This window comes from Balaenoptera borealis, assembly GCF_965194805.1.
Source record: "Balaenoptera borealis genome assembly, chromosome: 1".
In the NCBI taxonomy this organism is placed as follows: domain Eukaryota; kingdom Metazoa; phylum Chordata; class Mammalia; order Artiodactyla; family Balaenopteridae; genus Balaenoptera; species Balaenoptera borealis.
In genome coordinates, this window is record NC_138860.1 from 119056112 (window position 1) to 119068624 (window position 12513).

The 12513-nt window shown below is 34.6% G+C and overlaps 1 protein-coding gene across 1 annotated transcript in view; it reads left to right on the plus strand.

Annotated features, from left to right (window-relative positions):
* COL24A1 (collagen type XXIV alpha 1 chain) overlaps positions 1–12513 on the plus strand; it is a 412921-nt gene that overhangs the window by 264105 nt on the left and 136303 nt on the right. The window contains exons 32-35 of the mRNA XM_082408071.1: positions 2945–2998; positions 3284–3328; positions 3447–3491; positions 10839–10892. Coding sequence (XP_082264197.1) covers positions 2945–2998; positions 3284–3328; positions 3447–3491; positions 10839–10892 — 198 coding nt within the window. The remainder of the gene's footprint in view (positions 1–2944; positions 2999–3283; positions 3329–3446; positions 3492–10838; positions 10893–12513) is intronic.

Below are 12513 nucleotides of genomic sequence, written 5' to 3' on the forward strand. Positions count from 1 at the left end.
ACTAACAAAATATCCAAGAAAGTCAGAACTTTCATGTTGCAAAGGAGTTAAGTGCCTAGTTACCAGTGGATACATTTCTAGATCTTACTAGTTTTCTGTGGTATTTTAGAATGCTGACCACTGATTCCTTTTCATATTTTCTCAGCCACGTTCTGTTATTACTCCAAAAAAATTTGGAAAGTGTTTTCTTACAGGGCAGAAAAAAGAAAATAAGCATAGAAGGTGCTGGAGAAAGAGAATCAATACAGGCTACTGATAAGATGAAGGTGATTATTGGAGCAAGGTCCTGAGGGATCTTTGCACTTAAAACTTCAGAGTCATCCTTTAATCATTGTTCTTTTTTTCCATCTTCAGTTACTTAATTGTCAAACATTCCAAGGAAGCCCCCACCTCAGGACCTTTGCAGTTGCTATTTCTCCTGCCAGAATGATCTTCCCCAAGTTATTTGCATAGCCTGCAGTCTCAGCTCCTTCAGGTCTACCCACATGTCACTTTAGAGAGCCTTCTCATACACCTGATCTAAAGTAGGGCCCCCCACCTTGGACTCCTTCTACTCCCTTAACCTCCTTTATTTTTCTTCATTACACTTGACTACCTATAGTCACTTTATATTTTAATTTTATATATCTATTTGCTTGTTTATAAATTCAGGGATTTGCCTCTTCTCCCTACTGTATCCTCTGGGCCTAAGACAATACCTGGCTTATAGTTGGCACTCAGTAAATGTTTGTTGAATGAACAACAACACACTTTGAAAGTCACTTATCTATTAAGTCCATACTCCTCAATTTGACATTCAAGGTCCTGTACATTAATACTTTAACTTAGTTTTGCAGTCTTTTATGGGAAAATAGGATCAAAAAGTAAACTGGGAACAGATCATGGAGTACCTTAAATATAGACAGAAATTGTAGGGCTAGAGCTATGGCTTTAGCTTTAGTATGCCCAGTGGAGCTATAGATCCTCATGGAGTGTGAGTTTTCTCTCCAATCCTGTGGATGTGTCCAAGAGGATCAGGGTATGCACTTACCCTAAGGGCACCCAGGAAGAGAGTCCTGTTTACAGTAAGCAGGTTTTTTGGGTTTTTTTTGGGGGGGGGGTCTGGAGATTTTTATTTCAGAAGGTTTTTATTTACAAAATCAATTTCTTTAATAGATACAAAGTTATGCAAATAATCTCTTTGTCCTTGACCTGTTTTGAGTTTTTGCTTTTGAAGAATGGGTCAGTTTACTCCAAAGGTGTAGAATTTATGTGTGAAGAGTTGTTTCTATCAATAGTAGTCCCTTATTTTCCCTTTAATGTCTCAGCGGTCTGTAGTGATATCTTCTCCTTCATTTCTTTTTTTTTTAAATTTATTTATTCAAATTTATTTATTTTTGGCTGCGTTGGGTCTTCGTTGCTGTGCGTGGGCTTTCTCTAGTTGCACGGAGCAGGGGCTACTCTTCGTTGCGGTGTGTGGACTTCTCATTGTGGTGGCTTTTCTTTTTGCGGAGCACGGGCTCTAGGTGCGCGGGCCTCAGTAGTTGTGGCTCGCAGGCTCAGTAGTTGTGGCTCGCAGGCTCAGTAGTTGTGGTCTGCGGGCTCTAGAGCACAAGCTGAGTAGTTTTGGTGCACAGGCTTAGTTGCTCCGCGGCATGTGGGATCTTCCTGGAAGTAAGCAGCTTTTTAATAATATAAAGCTAAACTAAGTTGGCCTCAGATGGGATACAATAGAAGATATTGAAGCCTACGGGGCTTCTTCAAATCAGCATGTTGTATTGGGAGATTTGTATCACTCTTTTGTACAGAAATCTTCAGCGCCTCCTCATTGCTTATTGATTCAAATATAAACTCCAGTCCTTCACGTTTTAAATCCCAGTCTTTTCACAATTATTTATTAGTATAGAAATACTAAAAAATACTCCATGTAATCACCAGCTCAGCTAAACAAACTAGTTTTTTCATTCCTAAGTATCTTTTTTCCTGCTTCTTTACCCTTTTCTCATACTATGCCTCCATCTAGAATTTCTTTTAGAGCATGACCTCTGACTGTCAAAATAATATCTTCATTCCCTTTACAAACATGTGAAAGCTGTCTCCCTCCTTTGATCCCTTTAGCCCTTAACACACAATATCTCTGCCTATTTTGTAGTTATTTATATAATTTACCTTATCTCATACTGTGGATTCCCGTAACACTTAATGCAGTGCCTTTTTCACAGTAGATGTTCAGTTAATGGTTGTAGAATTGAATTAATTCCCTTGCAAAGGACTTTAATATCTTCCAAGGACAGTTATAACTAGGCAAGGAACATATACTGTCCTCTTTCATTAGAGAATGACTTTTGCAACTGATGCTTCTTCATAACTAATTACTGAATTAATATTGATAGCAACATAGCTGAGAAGTTTTAAATTTACATGAACATTCCCAGCAGCATTTTCTATTCCTTTTCTGTGCCCCTTGCCATCTTTCAGCTGTCAAGCAGGTGCATAGCGGGGAACAGTGCAGTCAGCATTCTTTTTCTAATAAAGTGATGAGAAGAGTTCCATTCCAAAAATATAAAACTTAGGAAGACTGTTTGGACAAACAAACCAGCCACTTTAAAGTTAATTTAGAGTTGTTTTTAGAATAAATCCTGGATTTCTGCAGAGTAAATGATAAGGTAAACAAAATACTCAAATAACAAACCTATACTATAGCTACCTCAACAACTGAATCAGCTGTTTTTGTGGTCATCTGATTTACTATTTGGCATTAAATCTTGAAAACACTGACCTGATTCTCCCATGCAAATGAGTTCATCCATATACTCAGCTGTATTCTTTACTGTGTTCATGGCACAGAAACAAGCAAAAGGAGTTTTTCAACTAAAAAAGTGTCCAGTGTCTCCATTTGTAAGGATGCATAACAGTAAAAAAGAAACATTTAAAATTAACAACAGGATATTTTTTCCATCTCTAGGGACCAAGAGGACCAGATGGTCTCTTAGGAGAACAAGGTATACAAGGTGCCAAGGTAATCACTTATTTTCTCATTTCATACACAGTTAAATATTTTTGAGCCCATATGTCCTACCTGTGTAAACACTGATGTATTTCCTTATAAAAGTATGGTTCTAAATTTTTTCTTAGTCTAAGTATGAAACATACATAAAGTTTTTACTACACACACAGAAATGTATTATTTTTATTATTGAACTATGTATTTGATGTCTTATTTTTTGGTATGTGAGTGTATGTTAGCGTGTATAAGACCATAAGTCACATTCTGATTAACTCACCTGGTATTGATTCTTGTTAGGGTGAAAAAGGAGATCAAGGAAAAAGAGGGCCTTATGGTCTTATTGTAAGTAGTAAAATATTTCACATTAAAGATAAACATATAATATCTTCCATTTTTCTTGGTGTGTGATTCATATTTGGGGAGGGAGTTGCTTGACCCAGGCATTTTCTTTCTTATGTAGGGTAAGACTGGAAACCCTGGAGAGAGAGGAGTTCAAGGGAAACAAGTAAGTAATTAAAAACTGCCAAGCTATAAGCAAATTTTATCCACTTTATTCTGTGATACAACTCTTGTTTAGTAATCAGTATTTTAGACTAAGAGAATACAAGTTCTTTTCCTCCTTCAGTCCTTGGGTCAGTCTTTTATTGAGGCAAATTGCTTACTCAATCTGTGCCTTTTTTGTACCTATCTATAAACCGGTGGTGATAACTGATACTTTTACTTCACCTCTGTTATCATAGTTTTTCTGTAAAATCCATTTCAAGATAAAGTGGTATGATGTCATGTAAATATAACAGAATATTAATAAAGCTAACATAAGAAACTTCTTTGAGGCTTCTTGCCTAGTTTCATTTTAACTCACCTTGAGTGTTGTTTGCACCCTTGGAGTGTGGAGCTATGTGTGTCATCATGTTTTCCCATGGTACTGCTCTAAGAGTTTTTAATACTATATAATGCTAAATATTTTCCTACCATCAAAAATCTCAGAATTATACAATTTCTTCTCTGGAACACAAGTTCTGTGGTTATCATCACTAACTGAGGGGGAGTAAAGTGTATTTTTTAAAAAAGAGAAATATATACACACACACATATGTATTACACATATATACATATATAATTTTGAGCACATGAGCTTAAATGTATGGGTTTTTAATTCCATTTGTAATCATAATTTTTAATGACATTTTGATTTGTCATCTACATATATGTATAAAGTTATTAAATTAGATCATAATTTAAATATACTGCAACTGAAGAGTCAGAAAAGGATAGGACAAAAATGTTTTAGCTGCTGTAGTAATTATCACTAATGTCACTGCATTTACTTGTTCCTCTTTGAAATCTGCTGCCCCCTGCCGGTTGTTTCCCATAATAGCATTATATTTGCCAATGGTCAAACCTAAAGTAGCAGAGACTTAAAAGAGAAAAATGACTGTATCCAGGGAAAGAACTTGTGTGTGACATTATATTATTAATTGAAGTCATCACCAAAGAACATTCCTTGAGTATTAATATTCATCATCTAAGTTTCTATTATATCAATGTAAATGGTGTTTCTGGAGATTCTTTTCACTTTGCTACACTGCATACAAAACCAATATGTTATAGTTGAGTGGAGAAATTTGGAATTTATCAGGTCCATTCCTCTTACTTTAGAAAAATAAGGCCAAGAGAAATAAAATTACTTACTCATTTTGTACATTGTTGACATTCCTTAGAGTTTTACCTTCATTTTCAGCCTATCAGATATGCATGGATAAATGTAAAATTTGATATTTGATTTTCTCAATCAAATAAAAGTTACTAGAACCATTTTGTAATGGTAGCTTATGGCAAACAAGTTTCACAGACTACCGGAAGAGTAAAGTTACCTTAGTGAGTGACAGTAAATCATGAGTTAATACTAGTTGTTGAGGTTTACTTAACTTCATACCTACATTGTCTCCTCGGTCTTGATCGAACTGAAAGAGACTTTTGAGATCTGAGGGAAGCTTGGATCAATTAATCCAAAAAAATCCAGATGCCCCAAAGATTTATTTGATCCTGCACGGTAATCTCAGCGTCTCTCATCATTTATGCACTGTCAACAAGCACGCAGTGCTGTATAATAGAAAGATACACTGGAGATCAGATTGACCTTTGTTCTAGTGCACACTCCTAATAGCTGTATAGTCTTGGTTAGATTGGTTAGCTCTCTGGATCATATTTTCTTCATCTGTAAAATAAAGATACATCTCTAAATTGTCGTAATTCTAAAGCTAGGTATTACAAGGAAATTGGTAACACATATAGTACTCTGCTAGTCCAGATATGTGCCTTCCATCCACACGTATATCTGACTCAAAGGGCGAATCAGGAAGAAAGGATGTGATTCATTGTGTTAATAAGGTGATAAAGCCTGAGTAACTTTTTAGTTTTCTAAATCTTACAAAAACTATAACAGCTCATACATTACTGATTTTTATCTAGATATTCTTTCAGTTGATGAGTTAAGGGTATTAAATTCTCCAACTATGATTTTGTACTTGTCTGTGTCTCTCTTTAATTCTGTCAGAGTTTGCTTTATGTATTTTGAAACTATTTTTAGAGTATTCACATTATGATTACTATGTCTTCCCAATCAACTGAGCCTTTTATCATTACAAAATGTTCCTCTATATCTCTGGTAATACTTTTTATCCCTGGTAATACTGTTTGTTTTGAAATCTACTTTATTTGATATGTAAGTCTCTCTAGCTGTTCGCATGGCGTATCTTTTTCATTCATTTATTTTCAAACCATCTGTGCCTTGATGTTCAAAGTGAATGTCTTAAAGTTAGATCTTGCCTTTTTATTCATTCCAACAACCTCTGCCTTTTAATTAGTGTTTGCTCCATTTCCACTTATTGTAGTTATTGATGTGGTTGGATTTAGGTCTACCATTTTTATGGCTGTTTCTCCTCTGCTGTGGCGGCAGTAGTGGTGTGCAGCGCCTTCTTTAGGCACTGAATGATTTTGAGAACGCCACTCTAATTTAACTATTCGCTTTTTAGCTCTACTTCTCATTATTACTTTTAAGTGGTTATTCTAGGTCGGGAGTCAGCAAACTATCTCTGTAAAGTGCCACAAAATATTTCAGGCTTCGTGGGCCGTATGGTCTCTGTCACAACTACTCAGCTCTAGTGTCATCATAGTGTGAAAGCAACCACAGACGGTATATAAAGGAATGAGCATGACTATTCAAAAAAACTATTTACAAAATCAGGTGATGGTCCAAATTTGGCCCTCAGACTGTAGTTTGCCAACCCGTGGTTTAGGGATCACATTGTAACTTTCCACTGTCTACTTAGAGTTAATACAGTAATACTTAACATAATTGTAAGAAACTTGCAGCCATAGAGACCTGTTTACCAGCATCCTGTCTTATATGCTCTATTTGTTTTATATCTATATAAGTTATAAACCCCATATTGCAAAGTTAAAATTCTACTTTAATATAAATAAAATACTTTTTGCTTTAATAGAAATGAAACATAAATTAGAGATATTTAGGAGGAAAGTAGTGATTTTTAAAATTATCCATGCATTTACTATTTCTGGTGCTCTTCATTCCTTTCTACAGATGCACATTTCTAAGTGGTATACTTCCCTGCAGCCTATAGAACTTCCTTTAGATTTCTTATTGTCGAGTTCTTCTAGTGATGAATTCTCTTAGTTTTTCTTTATTTCACCTTTATTCTTGAAGGATATTTTCACTGGTTATAGAATTCTGAGTCAACAGGGTTTTTTGTTTGTTTCCATTCAGCATTGTAAAGATGACATGCCATTTATTTTTGGCCTGCATTATTTCTGATGAGAAGTCCACACTTATCTTTATCATTATTCCCCTGCATATAATGTATCATTTTTCTCTGGCTGCTTTCAAGATTCTCTCTTTATCTTTGGCTTTCAGTAGTTTGACTATGATGTGTCTAGATGGATTTTCTTTGCATTTATCCAGCTTAATGTTTGCTGAGTTTCTTGCGTGTGTAAATTTGCCTTCACTAAATTTGGAAATTTTTCAACTTTTTTTTTTGGATATTTTTTTCTACACCATTTTCTCTCTACTTTCCTTCTTGTATTCTAATTAAATATATGTTAGTCATTTTGATTACCTTAGATCCCTGGGGCCCTGTTCATTCCTACTTCAATCTTTCTTTTTCCTGGTTTTTTTTTTTTTTTTCCAGTTGGGCAACCTGAATCTATCTTCTCTAACTTGTTAAGCCTTTCAATAAATTTTTATTTATGATGTTGTATTTTTAAGTTTTATTTGGATATTTAATTTTCAGCTCTATAATTGTCATTGTTTCTTTTTACAAATGCTCTTTCTCTTCTGGGATTTCCTATTTGTTTATTGATCATGAGTACATTTTTATTTACATTATTGATCATATTTATACTAACTACTTTAAAATCATTGTGTGATACATAATAACATCTGTGTAATCTTGAGTTTGGTCTCCATTAATTGCCTTTTCTTATAAATATGGGAAATTTTCCCTGTCTGATAATTTTGAATTGTATCTTGAACATTTTGACTGATTCATTTTAGCGACTCTAAAGTCTGTTATATTTCTTTGAAGAGTATTGTTTTGTTTTTAATTTGGCAGGCAGTTAACTTGGCTGGTAAAACTCCAAGTTTTCTCTCCTCTGTGGTAGGTGGCTGCTGAAATCTCTATTAAGTTCTTTTAGCCTTCTCTGGGCTACTTGGCGTCTGCCATACCAATACAAACCTTAAATGTCAGCAAGAGCTATAAGCAGAGTTTATATTTGCAATCTAAGGCTCCTCTCTGGCTCTTTCTTTCACCACTTTTCACCATCTATGGTCACTTCAAATTCTGCCCTAGGGTCCTCCATGCCAATAAGACTGAAGGTTTCTATCCTACTTTATTTTAACCATCTTGTATGGCTTCTCCTCTGGCTAAAAGCCATATAAAAAAATCAGAAACTCACCTAGTGTCATTCCCTTCTTTCAAGTGTAGACCCTACTACTCTAGTTCCTGCCTATTTTTGGTCTTTCTCCAGTGCTTTCATATCTTTCCTTTTTAATATTTTATCTTGGGTTTATAGTTATCTCTATATAGATTGGTTTGATAGGAGCAACTTGGCCAGTGTTGGAAGTGGAAACACTTAGCATTTCTTCTTTAAATATAGTTTTCTCTGTAGTAACTCAGAATACTTGAGAAGCATTTATTTCATAATCTTTACAATACAAAAAGTATACAGTATTAACTCTATTCTTTCCCGTTCTTCAGACAATGAAGCAGAATGCACACATTTTCATGATCCTACAGTGAAAGTGTGGCAATAGAAATAACATTTATATACTCCCTTGCTTATTCTCATAAAATGTCTTGATGATGCTCTAAACATGTTTATTTAAAATGGAAAGGCATTGAATGCTTGATTTCTCCTGGAATTCAGTAAAAAGCAGTTTAGTGTAGTGGAAGAGCATGGCATTGGAGTCAGACACATTCGAGGTCAGATTCTGGTTCTGTCACTTATAGCTGTTTTGACTTTGTACAAATTATTTAACCTCTCTGAGCCTCAGTTTCCCTATCATTAAAATGAGATACCTTTTATAGTTATAACAAATGGTGCTCGTTATGTGCTCAGCACAGACTCTCAATAAATAGCAACCACCATAGTCATTATCCTCCTGGTCATCGTTGTCATAATTGCTGAGATGCCTTGTAGAGCAAGGAGTTGTACTACAAATAATGTATTTCAGTAGCATCTGAAAAGCCTTAAAGGGAATTTTTATTTTGTGCCAGCTTTTGCTTTTCTTCTTCATCTCCAATAAAAATAATTAGAATCCATTTAGGTCACTTCATAGCTTTGCCTAACAGCACTTATGCACCATTAACAGTATTACAAATACATATTAAGCTTAATATTGTGTGTAAACACACTTTACAAAGCAAACTGGGCAGACATTATTTAAGGTTCTGAACTCTTGCTGTATGTTCAATTGGTATACCAGGCACAGAGGGATCCCTTATATTGATCCCTTAATTTAGGAGTCCGGAGTATGTGAGTAGCAGATGATTTTCATGATTGAAACATGGTCTTACTCCAACAGGAGTCCATGAGATTTTGCATATCTCCCTTTCTCTAACCAGACAATCATATGTAACTAAACATAACATTGATAATCAAAACTTAGAAGATTCTTTGTTGCTAGAAATATTGAACATCTTTACTTCCAATTTAATATCATATTTTTTTAGATTTCAGTTTTAAGATAAAATGGTAATTGTGATCTGCTGTATAATTGCCAAACTTCCCAAGGTCAGTAATGTAGAAGAGTAGAAGAAGCAAATTGCAAATAAACAAGGGCAGTATTTTATACATCATTAGTAGTCATCAGTGTCCGGCACACAATACATGCTCAGTTAATCTTTAAATGGAAGGATCAAAGAGGACCTGGAATTTAATTTAGAGTTTTACATACCATTTTAGAATATACCCCCATATCTAAGACTCAATTTTATGGTACCATAGGTGGCATGATGTAAAAATGGAGGAAAATAAAGAACATCGGAGAGGTCCAATTTGATCATTTCTGGTCATCTAGGTTCTGAGAGCTTTGTGCCTTCCCAGGTTATAAGGGCATAAGTCATACTTATTAATACATCACAAATATATTATTTTTGAAAAAAACTTTTTATATTGATGTTAAAAGTATAAAAGAATCCAAATCTAAAATAATTCTGGATGACAAATATTTGTCACTGTATAGGAGTGGAGATTAAATATAAAGAATACAGGTAGATATAAAGAACTCCTACAACTCAACAACAAAATAATAAACAACAATGAAAAAATGAGCAAAAGGACTTGAGTAAGCATTCCGCTAAAGAAGATATGCAAACAGCCAATAAATATATGAATATATGCTCAGTATCACTAGTCATTAGGGAAATACAAATCGAAACCACATTGAGATACCACTTCCCATCCAAAATGACTATTATTAAACACACACACACCTATATATACAGAAAAAATAACCAGTGTTGGCAAGGATGTGGAGAAATGGGAATCCTTGTGCTATGCTGGTGGGAATGTAAAATGGTGGAGCTGCTGTAGAAAACAGTATGCCTAGCTCCTCAAATGGTTAAACATAGAATTGCATATAATCCATCAATTCCACTTCTTCGTATATACCCCAAAGAATAGAAAGCAGGGATACAAACAGATACTTGTACACCAATGTTTATAGGAGCATTAGTCGCAATATCCAAAGGGTAGAAAACCCCAAGTGTTCATTGATGATGAATGGATAAACAAAATGTGGTATATACATACAAGGGAATATTATTCAACCTTGAAAAGGAAGGAAGTCTTGACACATGTTACAAATGGATGAACCTTGAAGACATTATGCTACATGAAATAAGCCAAACACAGAAGAACAAATATTGTATGATTCCACTTATATAAGGTACTTAAAGTAGTCAAATTCATAGAGACAGAAAGTAGAGTCATGGTTGCCAGGGGAAGAGGGTAGGGGATAGGGAGTTATTTAATGGGTACAGAGTTTCAATTTGGGAAGATAAAAAGTTCTGAAAATAGGTGGTGGTGATGGTAGCACAATAATGTGAATATACTTAATGCCAGAGTACTGTAAATTTACACATACTGTACACTTAAAAATTGCTAAAGTGGTGAACTTTATGTTATGCGTATTTTACCACAAAAGAAAAAACAAATAGAAGTAGACAGAAAAATTAGATGGGAGGATCATGAGGGAAAGCTGAGGTAGGGAAACTGACTAAAACATTTTCAAGCATCACTTTTTCTTCAAACTTTGCCTTTGTTTATTCAGGGTTTACAAGGACCCCCTGGGAGTACAGGAGACAGGGGATTTGCAGGAGAACCAGTAAGTTTATCTTCATGTGTTTCTAATCGTGTTTTTTTTTTTATAATGTATTTTACCTGTCTGTTATTATTGCCCTGTTGTGCTGTGGCTGGTATGTTTTGGAAATCAGCATGTGTCATGGGCACCTAATTATAAGAATGAATATTTTGCTGTGAATATAATTTTTAGTGCCTTCCTGGTTTCATAAAGTCAAATTTGGTCCTGTTTGTCTGGAACTGTTAAAACTTCACATATTTCTATTTTCAGCAAAGATAATTCAGTTTTATTGAATCTCAGAATTTTTTTCTGAACGGCTTGCTGTTCGTAAAGTAATTATTACACTGCCCTCCCACACACAAAATCACATTTATGAGGGCAACTCTACGATAAAAGACCATATAGAGAAGCCAGACTCTACATGTAATGGGCCAAAATGTGGAAACTTGACAGAAATGCTGTTAGGTCAATAATTCAAAAAGTCACATCACCATTTCATAAATCTGACTCAGTTATAGAGTTTCCATGGAAAATGAATTGTGAAAATGAAATACCTTGCCATGCCTTATCTCTCACAATATATTCTTTATTGCCTATGAAGCCATTCTTCTGGCTAATAGTATCAGATGTAATGTGCAGTAACATGCTTCTAAGATTTACAGTACAAATAGTCTTTCAAACTACTGGGTTGATCTTATCCATCAGTTGACACAAAAGTTTATAGGTGGCTTCTGCATAATTCATTTAGCTAGTAGGAAGTAGAAAATTCTAACGAAGAGCTCTTCTTACCAAACTGTGTTCATTTCCTCCTTTACATATTTAACCTATGGTATAAGCTCTCCAAACAATAGTAAACACTTGCCTATGGGTGTAATTTTTCCAAATATAGTATCTTAAATGTGGTGTTGATTTTATCAAACTAAATTCTTCTCAGTTTTCTCTGTTTTGTATCTCTTAACCTGCCATCCTAATTCTAATATTCATTTGATCATAAATCATGCAAATCTCTAAATACCTCTTTCTTCTAAAGAGTCTGTAGCTCCTTGAAGTCAGAGACCATTTTTTGCACCTTTACAGTCCTCTTTCCTGTATAACGTCTGGCATATTATATCTACCTGATGCTTATTTGTTAAACAGCATTAACCAAAGGTCATTTAGCCAAAGGTGTAATCATTCCGCCAGTAATATTAGATGAAGTGAAATGGAATTAAAACTAATCTTAAGAGAGAACACATTTAAGTCAAGATAAGTGTATCAACAGGGCTATGGCAACAGCACAGACAATATCTTAGGCTTTATACAAGCAAAGATTTATTGTTGTAGTAATAAATGACTAAAATGGCTTAATAGCAACTAAAAATTGACATTCAGGTCACAGGGTCAGTGGGTCTGTTAAATAAAATATAAATCAATTCGTAATGGATATAATGGGCTTTGTTTCACATATTTGAGCTACTTAGTCAGATCTGAGATAATATATAACAAAGAAACTATCCTAATCTGGGGTTAGGGAAACTTCCAGAGGAGGAGCATCTGAGTTGTGATCTGAAGGATGAACAGTAGTTACTTAAGCAAATATGGAGAAAAGTCATTCCAGAGAGAAGTCGTGAACTGGGAGAAAACCCTACTTATTTATTTAAAGATC